This window comes from Actinia tenebrosa, unplaced genomic scaffold (assembly GCF_029948245.1).
Source record: "Actinia tenebrosa isolate PJP-AT-01 unplaced genomic scaffold, QUT_ActTen_1.0 PGA_scaffold1__47_contigs__length_23844297, whole genome shotgun sequence".
Taxonomy (NCBI): domain Eukaryota; kingdom Metazoa; phylum Cnidaria; class Anthozoa; order Actiniaria; family Actiniidae; genus Actinia; species Actinia tenebrosa.
Genome location: NW_028292578.1, coordinates 8013741 through 8035017, shown reverse-complemented (window position 1 = coordinate 8035017; position 21277 = coordinate 8013741). Strand labels below are relative to the sequence as shown.

Below are 21277 nucleotides of genomic sequence, written 5' to 3'. Positions count from 1 at the left end.
AATGAGCATTTGGTACTAAGTACAGTTGATATGATTGGTTGAAAAGTGCTCCTGTGATCCAATCAAAATTATTAGTAGAAATTGCAAGATCTTTCGAATATAACAAAGATGCTGATTGGCTCTTTTAAATCAGCGAACAAGAAAAATTCAAGATGGCTGCCGAAATGAATGAATGTAGCTGCACTGGAACAAGGAGCTGTCTTTTATGCGAACAAAATCATTTATATGGAAAGGGAAAGGACATTTTAAGCAATGAAAGTGGTGCCAACGACATTTCGAGATATTTTCTCTGCTTGAATTGCTATGGAGTCGTGGAATTTGGACAAATATGTTCACATAACGGCACAGACCGAAGCAAAAACTTGATAAGTGGAATAACTGTGATCCAGGACTTTATTAGCGAGGAAGAGGAGAGGTTAATAGTAAGAGAGATTGATCAAACATGTTGGAAGCTATCACAGTCGGGTCGACGAAAGCAGGTCTGTTTTTCAGACAATGCTATTTTTACCACAGGAAGCCCAAACCTTTTTTTGGAGGAGGAATATGGTGATTTCTTGATAGGCAATTCCTTTCGTCATAATCAGCAAAGTATTTATAATAACAAGTAAAATATAAAATTAGTTGATGAGTTTTTTATTTACTTGCAGGATTATGGCCCTCAAGCTAATTTTAAGAAAAAGAAGTTAAAACTAACATACTTCAATGGACTTCCAGCTTTTAGCAAAGTCCTGATAGAAAGGATGTGCCAAGCTGTCCCAACATTAAGTGACTTTAAAGTTGTTGAACTTTGTAACTTGGAGTATATGCCTGAGCGAGGAGCTGCGATAGACGCTCATTTTGATGACTTTTGGCTATGGGGTGAGCGACTCGTAACTTTAAACCTGTTATCCCAAACCATAATGACGATGTCACATGATCAGCTAAAAGCAGTAGTGGAATTTGAAATGCCAAGACGATCACTCATCATAATGGCTGGACCAGCTCGTTATGAATGGAAGCATGAGATAAAAAGACACCATATTAGAAGTAGAAGAATTGCTATGACATTTAGAGAATTATCAAGTGAGTTTTCTGTTGGAGGACCAAATGAAATTATTGGAAAGCAGGTCTATGAGACTGCATTGTCATTTAATGGAAAATCAGTTCAAGAAAATATGGGATTAAATTAATGTGTTAAATAAAAGCAACTCTTGCAAATTCTCCATCTTAGACAAAAAGCTATGCTCACAACCTAAGGTTTTCCATGGTGATTCTACATGAAAATATGTTCTCTCCAATAACGTTTAAGAACAAACACCTTGGTCGGTGAAAGATTATCCAGTCTCTAGGCACCCCATTTTTATTACAGACAAAAAGTTTAAAAGTAATAATGCTCCATTTGATTGGTTGACATATGAAGATGGCCAACCAATCACAAGGCCGCTACCATTCCAATTCCAAAACATCTTCAATTAAAATATGTAAATCTTGGTTAATTTTGTTGAGCACGAGACACTGTGTCAGTGGTAAACAACAAATATTACTGCAATTTGACATGTTGGTTGCTTGCATTACTAGTTTGTGACCATTTTGAACTTATAAATCTGACAAAAAATTGAACAATGTTATCTTTTTTCTTAAGAAATAAAATTTGGAACTGTAGTTTGAAATATCTTTAGATAGAGGGGCTAGAATTTTTCAAGCTGTATGATCAAGAGGATAGAGATGGTACTTTGTTTACGTAACTTACTGAAAAAGATATAGAAATTATTTTGTCTGTCCTTCTCCATTAAGTAGGGAAGGTATAAATACTTTCGGGAAGCATGGGTGGGGTATGCTGCTAATGTGTTGTCTTACACTACTGTGGTTCCAAAGGCTCAGGTCACTGGTTCAAGCCCTGGGGACACCATATGTGAACTGAGTTTATTTGACATTTTGTTCTCTCTATGCTAGGAGGGTTTTCTCCGGGTTCTTGGGTTTCCCCTATCAGTAAAAATCAACATGTGATTTGAGTGATGTGTGCATAGAACATTAAAATGTAGTGGTAGTGTGTGTGAGTGAATAGTGTCTCCAATTAGTGCAAAAGTGCTACAATGATTTATTATTAGTACCATTCAAAAAAGGAAGCAAATAAAATTTAAAGTAAATATTTGTTAGAAAAAAAACTATATCAAAATTACCATTTATAGTGAAAATTCCTTCTGCATGACTAATCTTAGTCGTCTGATATTGAGATTTAAAATTTGAAGTTGATTCAGCCTTGAGCACTCATTAGGGTGGTTGCCTTATATAGATTGATACTATTAGATGTTTGTTTATAGCTTGAAATACTTGAAATAGCATTCCAACTTCCTTCATGACTGTCTGATAGGTACCGCTCCCCTAATTTAATAGCCAAAGTTATTTATTACCTCAAAACAAAAGAAAAACAGTTTTGGAAGTTGTTAATTTTGAAGTCATGCGTGACGGATTGCGTTACGTATATTTTGATTTGAAAGCTTTTGATTGGTTGATGTTTGGTCGACACATGCTAGAAGGAGAGGCCATTGAAGGTGTATAAGACGAACTGGGTGTGATTGTAAAAGAAAGTCATATTCCGAAGGCGTTTTAGACCCGAAATTCATTCATCATGAGCGCTGGAAACCTAAGTAAAGTTAAGGATAAGCTTAATGCTATGAGAGATGCCGTTGAACAGGCTGAAGATAGAGAAAACGAAGCGAATAATAAACTTAGGTTAGCAAACGAACGAGCCGCCAAAGCTGAAGAGGACGCAGAGTCGTACAAAAGGAGAATAGTGCTGTTAACCAGAGAGCACGAGAAAACCCAAGAGAAGATTCAATCTAGTAAGGATGATCTCACAAACTTGCACGATAAGATCGAAAAAGAACGAGCTACAGAAAAAGAGCTTGGAGGTCTTGAACTGGATACTGATGATCAACTTACCAACATCGAGCAAAAAGCCAAGGATTCCTTGACAAGATTGGACGAGAAACTCCGAGATCTCAACGACATTTCTCGCAAGTTTACCAAGATAGAATTCGATCTTAGCAGGGCAGTTGATAGAGCGGAGAAAGCAGAAGCTAGGATTAGCGATATCGATCAAGAATTGGAAAAGGCAGGAGAAAATATGAGCAAGTTAGAGAGAAGAGACGAAGAGGCGAGTGAGAGGGAAGGAGTGCAAGAAGAAAAAATTGCCTTCCTCGAAGCCGAACTAAAAGGTTTCCAAGAGCGTTACGAAGCCGCAGAAAGAGAGGCAAAAAAGTTGGAGAGGGTCTTGGACGAAGTATCAACGGGAATTGAAAATTTCAGAGAGAAGAAAGCCAGTGTTGACAACGAGTTAAATGAAATGTTAAACGTGGTAGAAGATGGGATATGAGAGAACGCCTACTAGTGATGACTATCTAAAGTAATAATTACCAACAATTGTTTTTAAAGTAAAGTAAAACTTTTGAGTTGAACTTCTAACGTACACCCATTCTTGCGTTATGCTATTGTTCATTCTAATTTCGAAGATCAACTTGTTGTTTTGGTAAGTATTGAAAGAATTAGCTAGACAAGTTTAAATATTTGTAGGTTTACTTCAATAGGAAATAACTAAGACTTGTCACTAAAAGATTGAAAACTTAAGTTCTATTCCTGTAATTTCTAGCATCTGATTGTTCATTTAAATTCAAAAATAACCTGTAGATAATTGATCTTTTACACCTTATTATACACAGTCACAGATATTCCACGTGGCTTGAGAATAAATAAAATTTATTGGAGTGTAAAATAATGAAATCTTTGATTAAAGTGGTGAACTGAAGTAGTATTTCCCAGGGTACATTCGTAATTTTGCTAAAAATTGCTCTTTTTATGGCGGCATTGTTGAGTAAATACAAAAGATGATAAAAAGTGGATTATCATTAAGTCAAATTGGTATTACCAATGCAGAGTTCTATTCTAGAGTCAGCTATAATAGAACTCTGCATTGTTAACCTACATACCCGAAGCAAAATAGAGCCCATGATAGAGCCCAGGGTATAGACATATAAACATCTACACATAAATTTGTGTACATTAGAGTGCATACCATATATCTGTTAAAGAACTTTGCAAGAAATTGAAAATATTTGCACAAATTAGGAAGTTCAGTAGACCTCAGTAGACTGTACACCTTGCACTAATTTGTACAATTATTTTGTTAGTTAAGTTTTTCACAGACATGGTATGCCTTCTAACCATTGCACGCCTCTCACCAATGTGACCCGGGTTCGGGTCCCACTGAGTGGTGTCGTATGTGAGTAGAAATGTTTGTTGGTTCTCTCCTGTGCTTCGAGGTGTTTCTAGGTTCTCCGGCTTACCTTCCTCCGCTAAAATCAACTCCTAAATTCCAATTAGAATTACAGTGGATGAATAGCTACTCTGTAGACTGAAATGCCACTGCTAAATCCCATTTATTTTTTATTTTATTTATTTATTTACTTGCTACTGTGAAAACTTTACTATGTCTACCAATTTATCAAAAGTTAGATTATTAAGATTAAAACTAAAAAAATAATCACTCGTATATATGCTTTTATAAGTGAAAGTCATTGTATTGTCATTGTTCTGTTTTTGTAGTTTTTCTATTGTTTACATAGTTGTTAAGATTTCATTGTGTTACTTTGGTTATCTTCACCAAATATGTGCATAAACAAATGGATAGTTCAAATAACTTGTTTGATGTTTATAAGTAGTCTTTGCAATGTTGCTTCAGTAAGCTAATATTTATTTGATATTTATTCTTATATAATACTCGAATGCTAATTGTTTAAGGAAGGTCAGGTATTTGTTGTAGCATTTTTCTAAAACATCCTTGAAACATGAGAACTGATAGTCTCAGATGGCAATCCACCAACACAGTCCGGCATGCAGTGTATACTAAAGTTTCAAAATGATACTGCTGTTCAATTTATAAGCTACTGAAAGTATTCTAGTTTAACCTTCTTAAAGAGTGATGGAGAACATTTGCATTTGTGTTTACCCCAAGTCATCAGACATGCATCACTGCTTTGATTGTTGGTATATGGCTGCACTTATTCATGATCATAAAATAGTTTATAGCTGAAAAAAAATGTGTGTGTGTGTTGGGGGTATGGGGGACTAATTATTAGCCATTATTATATAGATATTGATGAAATACCAGGTTTTCTCTAGTGTCAAAAACTTGATATCTTTTACCAGTGGAAGATAACATATATTTCACACATGAAGATATTGCTGTTGACATAGTAACATATTTTATAAATAAAGAATTTTTGAGCTTTTATTTTATTTAAGTTTCATCGATATCTATATAATAAACAGAACATTACATGGCCACTTAAAGATATGAATTTTATCTTCTCATGTTCAATTTAGATATCGCACTCATTCGCTGAGCTCACTCGTGAGATATCAATTGAACACTTGAAGATAAAATTCGTATCTCCGTGCGCCCATGTGATATCCTCTATATCTGCAAACCTCTGGAACATCTACAAAACAAAATCCATGAATCACACTATACATATTGTGATTTAATAATAATAATAATAATAATAATATTTAATGAGGATACTCCACTCATAAAAATGATTTTCAGGGAGGTCCTAAATTTTATAATAAAATAATATTCCTAGATTTTCGTAAGATTTTCATTTTTATACTAAATTTATATTTTTAAAAGCTCATATCTTTGTTGGTTCAAATTTCATAGTTTTACTAGCCTCCGTTGTGTCTGGACTGTCCAAGACTGCTATGGAAACAGACTATAATTTATTGCTTGAGTCCAAAAATACATCATAAGGTGACCTGATCCACGGACAGTGTTGCAAACAACTTACCTCCAAGGTTTTTAAAGCTTTAAGATAGATAACTTACTAAGTTCAAAAATAGAAGGCTTTTTTTAGAAGATTGGAATCCTGCCATTGCATAATTTTGATCACTTCTTTAACCCCCTACGTACTTTCTGAAAACTACAGTGGAGCCTCTATATCATGGATACCTCTATACTACAGACAAATATTTAGGTCCCTTCAAAATTACTTTGAATTACTTAAGGAGGCTGGAAAATGCTTTGTGCCTTCACATTATGAACTAAAAAAAATTATTATGGCTATAATATGACAGCAAGTAAACCTGGAAAGCCAAAGACCTTGAACCAAAGATCACAATATACATGAAAAAATGAATTAAGATGTTGCTATGACAACATCAGAACCCTTCATGATGCCATCAAAAATGTTTATTTAAAAAATGATAACTCAGGAACAAAATGTTGAATTTTTTTTAAAAACTGGAATATTTAAACTTTGTATTGTAATCTTCTTTTTGACAAAAAAAGAAAAAATTCTGTAAGAGGGAATTTGCAAAAATCAATCAAATTTGTTTGGAATAGTTCCTTCTTACAGAATTTTCTGAAATTTTTCTTAAGTTTTTGAAAACATAAACTAAAGCCCTATGCAAAATTTGAAGAAATTTCACCAAAGAATTTTTGATTTTTTTCAGTTTGAACATTAAAATTTATGAGTACAAAAATTTTCCTTTTGCAAGTTCTACGTCATCGGACCTAGAGCACGCACTCACTCAAGAAAAACCGTTTCGAGCCTCCTTAAATAAATTCCTTGTTCCATTGACCCAGCCTCTATATCTATATCAATGACACTGTCTTGTAAAAATTTCAGAAACAAGAAATCAGGTAGCAAGGGCGGATCCAGGGTTTTTTGAAGGGGGGGTCTCAGGGCTAAATTTTGTGGGCAAAGGAATCCCAGTCGCATTTTTACCACAGGAAGCCCATTTGACCTCAGGAATGACAGGGGGGTTGCAACCCCCCCGACCCTCCCCCTGGATCCACCCTTGGGTAACATGAATATCATGTATTCCCAATACAAACTTTACCACTAGTGGATGTATACTGTTCCTATACAGCACTAGTTGTTGTATCTGATTAGCATTTTAATTCATAAAGCCCCAAAGGATTTATGAATTCATCCTGAATTTCACAAGTTATCACAACATTTACATCCGTGCTGTATCAGCCATACAATCACTCTCCTCCAGCGGGTCCTGTAAAAATCAACATAAATTTTTTATTTCACAGACCCAACCTCTATATTAGGGACACATTGAAAATTTTTTTTCTGGTCCTTTGGTGTCAATATTATTTACCAGTTTTGTCTGTAATCACAGAGTGGGACAATCACGAACGGAACCCTCAGATCCACGCTAGGTGAAAGCCCAAGATCGAATTGGAATTTTAGAAGTTGATTTTTGCGGAGGGAGGAAAACCGGAGAACCTGGAGAAAAACCCTTGAAGCACAAGAGAGAACCAACAAACAACTCTACTCACATACGAAACCGAGCACGGCGGGGCTCGAACTCGGGTCGCATTGGTGAGAGGCAGTGCATTAGCAGCGCACACCACCCGTGCTTCCCAAAATAATAATTGATAAAATGGATGTTCTATTACTATACTATAAGAAAAATAACACTGAGACAAGTTGATCATAATTAGAAATTTTATTTTCTCTGCTTCAACCACCCATAGACTATCTGTTTAGATGATACCAATCTGAAAACAAGACAAATATTAGAATAAAGTTATTATCAACAGAATTATAAATCATAATTATGCTTTGCCATAATTCTTTTCTATTTCAAGCTTATTCTAATTACTTTAGTGTTGCAGGGCTTCAAATATTGGCTGGGACAATGTCCAGCCAGAATTGCATTTGTCTTGTCAATCCTTTGCTTTGATTTTCATTTTGACCAAGCTAAAACTAATTTGGTCAGTTATTAAGCCCTGGAGTTAGAATGCATTGTTACCTGGACACAGCTAACTTATTTGTTTGCTGTGTGCCTAAGAGGCATTTTGCAGACAAGTGCCCAGGGCTTTTAGAATCGAAGGTAACCGACAACTACATACTTTTCCTTTTCTAAAAAATACTTTCTGTTCCTTGGATTAGATCAAAGCCATTTAATTCAGACTTGACCACCTACTCCAAAGAATTCTGAAAGCTCCTGTCTGCCAATATTTTGACATTGTTCAGTGACCAGCCATCTTTCTAATCCTTGATTCATACAAAATCTAAAATTTCATCCAACTAAGGTTTGTAATCCTACCTTGTTTGATACATCTAAAGCATCATAATCTGGAGCAAGCCTAACATAAGCTTTCTTCTGACCATCAGGTCTACAAAGAAAATGGTAAACACTAAATGAATGACAAGAGGTCAAAATGTTTTACTTGAATCCAACTATAAATTATTTGAGGAATTCAAAAGTCAGGGGCAATAATGATCAAGGAATAAAATACTATGTAGTCCCATTCTCTTGAACCCACAATACTATGTGCTGAAGTCAGTATTGTGTTTCCCATTCAGACAAAAACCACTCTTAAGTTGTTATCTGCAAACCCATTGAAAATACAGCCAATCAGATGCAAGTAAGCTATTCTACATTTGGTAGTATTCCTTCATTTCTTTGCATCATGCATTGTATCTTGGGAGTATTTTGAATGGTGTAGGTAAAAAAGTTACACGATGCTTTCTTGTGGCACACCAGAATATCCCTATAACTTGTATTTTATTGTATACTTACTCATCTGAAGATTCATGTGTATACTAGGAAATAGTGTCTTGTGGGATATTCCATGGTATGCCACTTAAAACCATTGTATAACTAGCCACCTGAATAGCTACAAAGCTGAGATTGGCAAGGATTATGGGTAGATAGAGGTTACGTGTTTCAACCCACACTTGATCACTATTGATGGACTCGAGACTTCCTGTTAGTAACTTCAAATTGCAGTTTCTATCAAGAGGTTTACATGTTTGACATGAACATTTCCCATGATCCTCAGCAGTCTCAGCGTATGCATTTTTGGTGACTAATTGAAAGAAGTAAATAATATGTGTGTTATAATCTAATCCTCACAGTGTAATACCTGATAAGAGTGTTGACCTTGGAGACATCAATATCGTACAGCTTCTTAACAGCTGCTTTGATCTGAGCTTTGTTGGCTTTAACATCCACAATAAAAACCAGAGTATTATTGTCTTCAATCTTCTTCATCGCAGACTCAGTTGTCAAAGGATGCTTGATGATAGCATAGTGATCAAGCTTGTTTGGTCTGGGAGCAGAGATTCTAGGATACTTGGGGTTCCTTTGAAGCCTAAGAGTTTTGGGTCGATGAAATTTGACAGTTGTCTTGATCTTCTTGAGAGATGTCTTCTGAACACCTTTAAGGACAGCCTTCTTGGCTTTCTGAGCCTTGGAGGTTTCAGTGCTCTTGGCACTAGCCTTGGTCTCTTTAGACTTTCCTGAAGAAAGACAATATAAGAATAGAAGTTTTAAGAGTCAATGATTATTAAAGAAGTTTATGATCATCCATGATGACTTCTTGGCTCCTCCCACTAACAGCGCAATTTATGTTGCATCATAAGAATAAGTGAAAGTGATAGTTTTCATATTAAAGCCATTTGTGCAGTAGCTCTTTGCTGGATGATAACAATTAATATAGTACTAATAAGATATCTAATATCAAATACCATTATTATTATACTAATATATTTTTTCAAAGAAATCACAATATTAAATCCTATTTAACAACACAATCCAAGACTTTTGAATAAATTCTTGAAGAGATCAAGAAGCCTTAAATGTATTTTATTTCATTAATGGTCCACAAGATGAAGTGCAAAAAAAATCATTTTGGTTTCTTTTCTAGTTCTTGGAATTCAATAGCAAAGAAATAATTAAAAACAACAGCAACATATGCCTTAATAAATCGTATGCTTTGATGACAGTCACAAATTAAACTCCATCTCCTAGTATTCTAGGGATTTATTTATAAAGCAATAGAAAGTAAATAAGTTAAGCAGTCTTAACAAGATTCTTATAGCCCAGTATATAGCTCACGTGTAGAACATGGCTACCGAAATGCTTCTCTTTATTCCAAAAATTACATCACTTTACAAGCCAAAAATACAGCATTTAAATTGATAATAATGTAGATAGATGTTTCAAGCTGGGATCGGTGCGTTTATTAACCAAATAGAGGGAAAAATTCACTGTATAATTTAGTATTTCAGATGAGTCTTGATCCTGACTTACCCTTCGGCGCCATGTGTGATCAGTGAAAGAGGAAGCCTATTTGCGGGGTGGACCCAATGAAACGACAGGGTCTTACCACAGGGATACCGTGGAACGATTTTGAAAAAACATCAAAGTACAGTATTTTCAAATCGTGAGAAAGTAAAGTGTTGCAAAAATATCATAAGGCAAAAAAATTTGGTGCTTCTCCACAAAGCTCACACTAGTTTTTAGCTAGTTATCTCTTCACAAAGCTTTTTGTAGGGTAGAGCAGTCTTCTTTAAAAACAGTGCCCACTAGTCACAGGTCCTCGAATCCGCCGAAACTTTATTGGGGGATTAGACAAGGTAGAAATACAACAACGACTGCATCATGGTTTACAAAATACTAAGTGAAACGTTTTATCTTGTATCGTTATCCTAACTTCCTTACATTTCTTCGTAAGTATACTCAGAACATTATTTGGGCTACCTGTGTACTTTCTCCAGTTCACGTTAGTGCCTAATTCCCGTACTCGGTCCTTTCGTTGCATAGGAAGCCCAATTCGTTCAACAAAAAAATGTCCAATCATTTTCCGGGATATGTATATGGAATTAAAATCTTGACCGATATTAAGACAACTTAGTTCAAAGTATCTGTTTTAATAAGTACCACAAGGACTACGAGGCAATATTCTTTCATTTTGAATTATGAAAAGTATGAAAAGTATTAATTGTTGTTGAGCATTAAAGTTGATTGAAGGCCTGAAATATAGTCACATCCGTTAAGCCCTCGTTCTCAGTTGGCAGCCGCTCCTTTTTCTTTCTTTCTTTCTTTCTTTCTTTCTTTCTTTCTTTCTTTCTTTCTTTCTTTCTTTCTTTCTTTCTTTCTTTCTTTCTTTCTTTCTTTCTTTCTTTCGTGATAGAGAGAAGTGCTTAAAGTTACCGAAACCCAGCACTGAGTTTTTAAAAAGAGCTCTCTCTTATGATGGTGCAAAAGTGTGGAACTCGTTACCCCAAAGTGTCAGACTGTCCAATAATTTAAAATCTTTTAAGAGGAATCTTTCGTCTGTTGGTCCTTAACACTTTAATTACTATAATATTTTTGGGGGGTAGATGAGAATTTTTTTCATAATCTGTCTATATATTCTTAACGTTATCATTAATTTTTGATATATATTACCTATCAACTCGGTTTTCATGAAAACCAATTTGTACATTGATGAAATTTCCCGAGATTAAATAAAAGACATCTCTCTCTCTCTCTTTCTTTCTTTCTTTCTTTCTTTCTTTCTTTCTTTCAGGTGTCCTTTTGAGTGTTGTGATCTTTGTATAACTCGCTACTCCGCCCGCACTCCTTCACACGCTTCAGAGGTACGCTAAATGGCCGTCAGTTTCTTTTTTCCCCCAAGGATTTTCCTCTGCTAGATTTCAATTTGACGGATTTGGGTAGACAGGAATAGGTTACTCAATAATAGAAAGTTTCACTATTCTATAATCTATTATTTTAAAAATCAAAAAAGAAAAATGGAAAAAAGTAGCAAAAGCGTGAGTAGGTATAATGTTTAGGTCACCCATCCAAGTGCTAACCCTCCTCAGACGAGCTTGACTCAGTATCTTGCACGACAACGATTTATCCACTGGACCACGGTTCCAGGTGAATCAGCATAACAATAGCCGTGAAAACAATGCACCGAATACACTAGACTTTTTAACATTACATTTTCAACCGATTCCGTGCGTGGCAGAGATGCAAGGGATTAGCCGATATGGTCTGGGGGCCGGCTGGTCTCTCCCCTGATGCTTCGGCTAGAACATTTTCTTGCGTAATTCGTACACCCAAGGGCAGAAGGATTTAATCGCCGTCAGGTCCGAAGTCCATACGACGCCTCAGCTCTGCGGATGTCTCGGGGGTATGGCAAAGTAGAATCGATTATTTTTTTTTTCTTTTCTTTTCTTTTTTCATTTGGTGGGTTCGAATCCCGTCTTATCCACATAAAATTTTTCTTTTTTTTTATGATCCATTTTTTATGATATTTAAATCTTCAACAATTGAGGCAATCCGTTTAAGTGGAAAAAATTTATTCCTATTCGGTTGTTTATAAGCCTGTATAAGTTCGATCAGATGTTATCAGTCATATAAGCAATATCGATCCGCGAAAAGTAGACCTATGCTTTCCTATCTTTCATGACAAAGTTTACTGACAAGAACATTTACTGCACTTGGATCATCATATGTCCGCAAAGGACTAGTGGATGGTGCCGTGAAGACTTCTGGGTACTATTGCACTATTTTGGTGATTCTGACAGAGAACGATAGAATAGTTGATCTTGTTGCGTCATGGCGCAAGATCAAATTCACAAGTAGTGTGACATGCATAACGCAAAACTGATTATTTTATTGTCTAAAAAAGGCAGAACCTGCAAATATTTTAATGTCATGTAGAGAACACCTTAACAGAGAAGATCGTCTTAAACAAGTTAAACGAAATCATTCTTTTCTTAGAAATATTCCATTATCTTTTGACTAACGTTGCAACGAGGCCTCTGTGCATGATACAGGCAACCCAGTACGCTTCTAGGGCGTCTTGTTTATACACACCATGAATGGCCTACAATTTTTTGCTAAATGAAAAATGTAATTCTCTAATTCTATGTGATGCTTGGTTGCAACGAATACAGAACTCTGCAGCTCGTATTGTCACCTTCACTAAGAAATTCGATCATATCACTCCTGTGCTGGTTGATCTTCACTGGTTACCTGTTCACTACCGAGTTATTTTTAAGCTGCTGCTGTTAACTTACGAGGCCTTGAATGGCCTTGCTCCTTCATATTTGTCTGATCTTTTGACCTATCGCTCCTACAGTTATTCTCTACGCTCTGTCTCTAATAAACTCCTTGTTGAGCCTAAAGCTAGGCTTAATACTTATGGTTTCAGATCCTTCTCCTTTTCTGCTCCAAGACTGTGGAATAGGCTTCCCTTAGAGATTCGTTTAAGTTCAACAGTTGCTAGTTTTAAAAATAGACTTAAGACACATTTATTTTCTCTTTTTCTTAATAAGAAGAAGTATATTTAAAGACTACGTGACTTAGATTTGTTTTATATATTGCAATTATTAATTAGTTTTATCTTTTAAATATTTACATTTTATTCATAATCAATAGGTAAGCATTTTGTAACTATTGTAAATATTCTATTGTAATTTTTTTGTGAAGCGCCTTGGACAATTTTGGAGATGAGCGCTATACAAATAAATTATATATTATATATAATTATATTATATTATATATTATTATTATGCTTTGTTTTAGAATTTTCTTGAAATAAAACTTTGTTTGACGTGACGTTATAATTATAGCGCTACTTTGGCAGCGCCATGTGAAATTGAGGGGAGATCGGGAAAATTTTGGTAGGAAAAAGGAGGGGATGCACAATTTCTGGAAGAAGCTACAAGCCTTGCTTAGGGGGGATCGGATTTATTTGCATGACTTTAAGGGGGGTGTTAAGAATTATTCTGGACATTTCAAATTTTCAGCCGCCCCTCCCCCCTCCCCTCCCCCCTCCCCTCCCCCCCTCCCCCCCCCCCCCCCCCCCCAACCATACACTATTATGAACGCAGCCTAATGTAGCCACAGAGACTGCAAATACGACAAAAAAATCTGAAAAAGATTTCGTTTTATTCCTCTCTGTATAGCTCTCTGACCAACTCAAGTTTTGGCAGTAAAACTGTAGCCTTTCACTTAGTTGCGTAGCAGGAAACCCATCATCAAAGATGTGTCCTCCAATGTTAATGGTTGAATAGTAATGAAGGTTTATCGTCTTAGTACCTTGTCGGGGGGAAAGCGATGGCCGTAGCAATTATCACCACAAGGTGTACACGATAAATACATTATTAATGCTGTGTGAAAATAATATAATCAACGCAAAGCAAAAAGCACCAAAAATAAGAGTTGAAAGTATGATTAAATGTGAAGAGATTCTCTTGAAAAGTAGGCTTTTCCTCCCTAATGATCGATGATTAACTGTGAAAACTTTGTCGTTTTTTACGTTTAATAAATGAAACAACTATGTTGGAGTGTGTTTAACGTTTTTTGGCTTCCCGGGAGATAAATTCGCAGGTAGTAAAGTTTACGCTAGGCAATTATTGATTGCGTTGATGCATTTTTTATGCGCTGGATTTGAATAACCAAACTGAAAAAATATCCCTTGAAACGTAGCTTTTAATTGCTTTCTAGGATTGTTTGGAATAGGAAAAAACCCGAAGCATTTATAAACTGGAAAAATTGAAAGAAAAACGGCTGTTAGTGGTTTTGTTATTGCGTCCGAGTTTGTAGTATTGCTTACGCTAGCTTCACCAACGAAATAAAAGTAATTTGATACAAATAAGTGGCAACTTTCTTTTATGTTTTATTTTTCTATAATGGCAAAATATAAAAGGAGTAAGAGTTCTTTGACTACGAATAAAATATAATATCTGTATACTTCTTGGCGCTGTTTTTTGGCATAAAGGATCAATTCTTTTTCTCCACAATGAACTAGCGGGCTCACCAATATTATGAATAATTTGTGCGGGTCGTGTTTTCAAACAAGGTTACTGGAATGTTTGCGGGAAACATGTTTTTGTGTTGTTTGGTCAAGATTTTTGACAGCATTGCAAAATATTTATACCAAACGACGAGAAAAAGTCATAAAAAAGTAATAACATAAGTTTGATGACTTTCTCAGAGCCATCCAAAAAAAATAAGTAGTATTTCGCTTTGTTGTAAACAACCTTGATAATAAATTCTCTCAGGAGCGAACTTCTTCCTAGAAACGGAAAACGTCTTCCATGCTTGCTACACTGATGTCTTCTTAATTGTTTTAGAAATATTTTCACAAAAAGTTCTTACCTTGAAATCCGCTTCTAGAATTATTTTTCCTCAAACGTTTCTACTGTCCCGATTTCCAAAATACAGGTTCTAATTGCTTCACATAATGGTAAACGGGTGATGGGTGACGGTCATTTGCAATATTTTTATAGGAACTACTGACTCCAATTAGAGAAAGAAGAACTTGGCCTCTATAAAATTCAAAATTTCTTAATAAATATCTCACTTTAGATTTTATTTACAGATGTTAGGGATGATTTGGCAACGCATTGCGCCAGTTTTCAATCGATTTTCGATTTCGATTTTATTCAGGTCGTTTTTTCCTAATCAACTTGAACAGCACTTGAATTCATTGGTCTAAGCTTCGAGAGTATATTTCTGTTGCGAGATTTACACACACAAGTGCTAAATATTTAAATATCGACTTGATGAGAAGAAGTTTCTTCGTTTTCCTCAATGCATCCAAACAATTCTTTAGCGCGGCGTCTAATTCGTGGATTTTCAAAACAAAATAAAGCTCCTTTAACAGACATGCCTGATAGTCCCGCAGTAAGACTAATGAAATGGAGCGAAACTCCACTTAAGTAAAACGTGCGACTTCCAGCAAGATTTTCAGTGATAGAAATCAATACATAGGGAAGCCAGGAGCACGCATGAGCTACTATCACTAAACACATGGATTTTTGGATTTCTAGTTCCTCACCTCGAAGACATTTTCTCTTACAAATTTGAAACAGAGTGCTAGACTTTTGTTGGTATCTCTCAGGTTTGAAGAGTACAATGTCAAATAGGTGCGCGAAAAGTGATGCAGCCAGGGGTAGAAAAAAGAAAAATGTTAGCATATACATAGTATACCAAATGTTTGTAACTAAATCTGGAATACAAGACACTTCAGGCATGGGTTTCCAACCAAAGTTCTGTGGCAAACAAAGAAGTATTGATAAAAGCCATCCTAGTAGAATGAAGAAGTAAGAACGTTTTTCTGTAAATACACGTTCGTAGGCTTCATGTCCAACCAGTCCTGAGTGTCTATAGGCCGTTGCCAGCATGAGAAACAACACTGGGGCTATCAGTTCCATCAAACACATCGATCCATTTAGTTGGCATAGTATATCATTTCCAAATCTTTCATCTTGAATGACAGTCAGAATCCAAAATGGGATGGTAATGACTGTGGCTATGAGATCGATTAAGGTGCTCTGTAAAACAAATAGTTCGTAACCTTTCTTCGTCTTCCAATACTTACTTATTGCTACTACAATTAACAAATTGATTGTGAGAGAGGTTAAGCCGATAATTGTTAGCACAGATACGAAAGGAATAGCCACGTCCAATTGCAGCCGAAGCGGAGAATTGCTTTCTCGGCCCGTTTGATTCATAGTTCCGTTTGCGATACAGAATTCCAAATGTAAAGCATAACCACACAAGTAAGTTTGAGTATCATAACGATGGAATTATGTATGAATACATAGCTAAACAGCTTTTAATAGCTTATAACAGGTGGGTTTGACTAGAGGCAGGTGCCTCGGCACCGCGCCAAATCAAAGTCTTTTCGTCTAAGCTACTGATTGGCTAATAACAACAATCAATACACAACATAATGCATAACGTCATCGTCGTCATGGTAAAGAAAACGTTCCCGAAATACCCCACCACCAGGGGGACGAATCCTGCTCCCCTAATGGGCTTGTTTCAACCTTCCTTTTGTTACCTTTGTTAATAAAAAAATCTAATTAGCGCTGGTGAAAGACATTACCATCGTCACGAGAAACAAGCTGTTTTGTGTTCACTCATGTCTGCTCTTGAACACAATGCATGTCATGTAAAGAGTGTAAAATCACTGAACAATCACTTAGTCTTCGGTTGTTGTAGTTTTATTTACTTAGCTTAAAAATCCTTAGGTTTATGTGATGTATACTATTACATAGTAATTACGATTTTTGGATACATTTTCACAAATGAATACATTATCTGGATCAATTCTCATAAACAGAATTGACGTACATTTTTTGGCTAGAAGAATTTTATTGTTTCATGCACCTGTCTCCGTCATTACATCGAAAAATAGCTGTTTAACGATACGACACTTTTAAAAAGACAAAACCTTGAATCGTATTGCTACAATGCATGATTTTTCAATGAATATTCGCTCACCCAAAGCTGGTTTTTTAATTCTAAACTTACGCAATGAAATAACAATTGAAAAACCACTGCATACTTTCTTAATGAGATGGTTTCCTTTTTCTTTTCTGATTATGTTTTTGAGTGCAATGGAATCATAGCACATCTTCTTGCAATTAGGGCAACCGCAAATCTCCAGCTTACAGCTATTGTTCTCATTGTACCCAAATCTATCGATTTATATTATAAGTATACTGAAGTTATTTAATTTGTAGCAACTAGCGCTTGGCATAATGAGCTAAAGAAAAAAATACTTGGAATAATTGCTTACTTTATGTTTGATTCATGTGTGAGATGGACAACAATATTAGAATCACTTAAAAGTGAAGACGAAAAGAAGCGTCTAGGAGACAAAGTTCAGTGGTTTAGTTTTGTGAGAATAAGAGGAAAGATGAAGCAAATAAGTAGTTAAGTCATGACTCCCACGATCGAAGAAACTCTTAAGAGAAAAGATGTTTGACTATTTGTAAAGCTTTTTTATATTCCGCATCTTGTTGAAGTTCGTTGTCTATAATATCCCCCCAAAAAATGTAAGCTAACTTGTTTCACCAAGTACGTAAAAAAGCCTCAGTGAACTGTCAGTTTTTTTTAATAATTTTGCAGCAAAAAAAGTCTGTTTACGTGACACTAGTCGAACCGCACATCCAAGACACTCATTTCTTCTGGTTTTACTTTTTACTTATTAATGACAAAAACATATGAACATTTATAGGATACACTACAGATAAAAAAACACCGAACACGCAACGAAACAAATATATCTATATATGTTTGGCTCATTTATTATACAACGTGCTGCTGTATCTTTTCATTATCAAAATTCCGACGTAAATGTATTCTCTCTCTCTCTCTCTCTCTCTCTCTCTCTCTCTCTCTCTCATCTTTTTGTGGAAGATAGGAAGGTATCTATGCCGATCACTGCAAGATGAACAGCAAATTAAAGCAAAAATAACATCAATGTTTACTAAGCTTAGTATGACTTGTGTAGAAAGTACGTATCACCTCTTTTTGTCTCAAAAAGGGGACTTCCGGTAAAGTCAATTTTTAATATTATTTTTTTTACAACTTTCTAGAATCAAGCCGACATTCCTTTCTGTTTCTGTTTGCACTGATGGAGCTTGTTATTTTGGAATATCCGAAAGTAGTTGGTCAACCATCATTTTTTTACATTGTTTGGCGGTAAACCAAGTCACTTAGTCATCTAGCCACGAGTATAGCAGGATATTTAACTGACCTGACTGTTTCTCAAAAATCCTCAATAAATTATATTGTTTGGCATTTTGAATACGAAGTGGTTTGCCATGGAACCGAATGAACTGTTCCTTTCCCATAATAAAGCGCCAAAATTTAAAACAAACCTAATCAGTCCAGCCCCTTGCTTAATTTTTCTCTAACAGAAGGACTCCCGCACGCTTTTCCCCCACACATTGTACGACAGCTTTTCAAAATTATGATTTTTAATAATTAATGCATGTTACGAAGCATAATCCATATGATAGGTTGTCAAAACGAAGTAATTCTAAGCAGTAGAAAAATGTATAAATAATTGATTCCTGCAATGTTTGGTAGACTGAATAATTTGGGCCAAGGTAATTGGATAAGGAATGAAACCATGGCTTGATCAGTGCCGTTTTTATAGCTTGTTTCTGAGCTTCAGTTTCGACAGAGTAATTTTTTAATACTCTAATTTATACTCTTTAAAAACTTTAGTCCCACTAAGAACATAAGCTTGAATAGTATCTGAAGAATCTAAACTGAGGACTGTTTTGCCGGACTTGATAACAATACTGAGCAAAAAAAATTTGCCCTTTTTTTTATCAGTTTAAACTTATGTCAGTTTTATTAAATGTAAGATTATGGATATCATGCATGTCTGAACGCAAAAGCCTCAAAGATACTATGTCAGATTTTTTGCACTTTGTTTTCTTCGCTTGTTTGTGTGTGCTTTTTTTTTGGTCTTGGATTTTTAGTAATTTTTGAGAAAAATTTATAAATTCGCCAGGGGACGCTTTCCATTTTTATCACGTTTAACGATTTTGAGCTCTGTTTTGTGACTATCCCTTTCAAAGAAGGAATTTGGGTTTAAATGCAGTTGTTTTTCATTGCTTTTAGGACGGGTGCAGCACTAGCCTGGTAACCCATGCATAGGCGTGGTTACTTTTCAAAATGGCTGCTTGAGACGGTTTCGATTCTATCAGGTGATAAGTTAACGAATAAGTAGCTCATTTCGCCAGTAACTTCATTTTATTGGTTTACAGGGTAAAAACTAAAAAAATATTGCATGGTGACGCATTTTACTGTACGAAAATTTTTCAGTTTTTGATTAAATTTTAGACTCCCGTCTCGGACATTAGACCAAAAAACAACATTTCATTTATACTGAAATACCACTTATCATGGGAAAAAATTGTTTATCAGGACAAACTGTATTTACTAACTCGAAAGCTCTGCAAATTACTTTAACTTAAGGTGGATGACTACTTCTCAACATTCGATATGAGCCCACGATTCAAGATTTTATTGAAGAACCATACACGTTTTGAACTTCGATAGGGCAAAACCCTCAAATTTTGCACGGGACTCTATACTTTTTTTCTGTTATTTTCCGTAATAACAGGTAATATCCCATTATTTTTCAAAGTTCTGTTTATCAGAACAATGTAAAAAATCGTTCTGTTTGTTCTGTGCTCACCGAATTTTTACAATAACTTGCACACCGTAGAACCTGAACAAAAAAAAAAAAATTTTCCATCGTCTAGCTGTAAAAGCTTATTAAAACAACTTTTATCAGTATTTTATAAATATAGTGTAAGTTACGTGTTCGAAGAAAATTACTCATGTTTTTTCTTCCAAAATTGTACAAATACATGTCATGCATTCCGGAGTGATTATTTCAAAAACAAGCTCAGGACACCCATTTTTCTTTGCATTTTTTAAATCAGTATTAAATTTCAAGTTAAAAAAAGTTTCAATTTTCAATTTATTATTTACGAAAGTAGTGAGCCACCTTAACTGCAGGAGATATTTTGATGAAAAATCTGCTTCAAAGATCTGTTTTCAAAATATCAGTTAGACTGTTTGGAGGAGATATTAAGAAAGTTTAACTAAATATTTATAAATTATCAATATTAATAGCTATTCATTACACAATACTTCAGTTGAGACATGTGGCTATGATACGGTTTGTAATACATATTCAAGTTTATTGCGAGTGTATTTTGTGTAATTCATTAAATAATTAGACTGCATGGAGTCAGCTTGGCAGACGTTTAGATTACAGTTTTCAATTAAAGTTTAGTTTAAATTAAAACAAAACCAGATCCGAATCATTTTTTAGAATTAAGAAATGGTCATGTTTAGCGGTCCAGTTCTGGATGCACACGGGACGTTGCTTAAGCACGAAAGAAGCGTAAGAGTAGCACGAGGCAAGGCGACCTACGCGGCCGCTATCAGTGTCGTTACGTCGTAACGCTTACTCTCCTCTATTAACTATGCTCCCCTAAGCTGCTTAGGGGAGTAAGCGTTGCGTGACGACACTAATAGCGGCTCCGTAGGAGACTAGTCTTTCGTCTGCATAGAATATAATAACTTGAACGACCCTCTTCGTGGAACTTGGAAAAAAATATCGACTGCCGGGCACTTAATGCGTGCCCGGCAGTTTCTAATTTTCTGCGATTTCTCAACTTTAAAACGACTGAAGACAGCGTAGCCGGGGATCCTGGGGGTACCCTAGGGTATTCTTTCGTCTGGTAATTGCCATTAGTATCGCGTTCGGGCTGACTCCCCGTCCCTACCTGAAACCGCCCCGCCGCGCGCCGCACTATGACGCCTAGGCTATAAATGACGTCTGGCCAAGTTAATTAATTATCGGTTTCTTTAAGTGCCTTTTAGCTTTTTATTTATGAAAAATTATTTAATTTTTTCTTTAGGTAGCAAGGAGATCTACAACAGACAAAAATGCTCGCGCGATCGATTTGGGTTGAAAAGGGTTTTCTTTGTTTGTCTCTTCCAAGTCTACTTCTTCCCTTCGAGCGCCGCCATCTTGAAAAAAGCGAGAAGATAAGGCCCTGGGAACGAGGTTGAGCTTTATACCTTGCATCCTTTACGATTAGTAGCCATGCGCAGGAAAAGAGCAATAGATCTTTTTTTTTTCTCGCATGGGCCGAGGAAATTT

The 21277-nt window shown here is 35.6% G+C and overlaps 3 protein-coding genes across 3 annotated transcripts; 2 read left to right on the top strand and 1 right to left on the bottom strand.

The window, feature by feature from the left end:
• The first annotated feature begins 152 nt into the window (after window positions 1–152).
• Window positions 153–1641, top strand: LOC116287246 (alpha-ketoglutarate-dependent dioxygenase alkB homolog 4). The gene is made up of 2 exons (XM_031693899.2): window positions 153–479; window positions 648–1641. Exons 1-2 carry the CDS (start codon window positions 153–155, stop codon window positions 1167–1169), a joined length of 849 nt encoding a protein of 282 aa, XP_031549759.2. The 3' UTR covers window positions 1170–1641.
• An 857-nt stretch (window positions 1642–2498) lies between these two features.
• On the top strand, window positions 2499–3790 carry LOC116287308 (uncharacterized). Its single transcript, XM_031693973.2, has one exon. The coding sequence runs from the start codon at window positions 2609–2611 to the stop codon at window positions 3353–3355; it is 747 nt and encodes a 248-aa protein (XP_031549833.1). The 5' UTR covers window positions 2499–2608; the 3' UTR covers window positions 3356–3790.
• A 3691-nt stretch (window positions 3791–7481) lies between these two features.
• LOC116287309 (large ribosomal subunit protein uL23) lies at window positions 7482–10164 on the bottom strand. Its single transcript, XM_031693974.1, has 4 exons — window positions 10096–10164; window positions 8927–9302; window positions 8104–8173; window positions 7482–7552 (listed from the first exon to the last, which is right to left on the bottom strand). The coding sequence occupies exons 1-4, from the start codon at window positions 10106–10108 to the stop codon at window positions 7538–7540; spliced, it is 474 nt and encodes a 157-aa protein (XP_031549834.1). The 5' UTR covers window positions 10109–10164; the 3' UTR covers window positions 7482–7537.
• Window positions 10165–21277: the final 11113 nt, after the last annotated feature.

Bases quoted from the DNA above. Each gene is read 5' to 3' on its own strand.
- LOC116287246 (XM_031693899.2), top strand. From the start codon at position 153: ATGGCTGCCGAAATGAATGAATGTAGCTGCACTGGAACAAGGAGCTGT. The intron at 480-647 runs GTCTGTTTTTCA...ATTTACTTGCAG, and splicing joins AGTCGGGTCGACGAAAGCAG to GATTATGGCCCTCAAGCTAA.
- LOC116287308 (XM_031693973.2), top strand. From the start codon at position 2,609: ATGAGCGCTGGAAACCTAAGTAAAGTTAAGGATAAGCTTAATGCTATG.
- LOC116287309 (XM_031693974.1), bottom strand. The intron at 8,174-8,926 runs GTATTACACTGT...TTTTCTTTGTAG, and splicing joins AAGGTCAACACTCTTATCAG to ACCTGATGGTCAGAAGAAAG.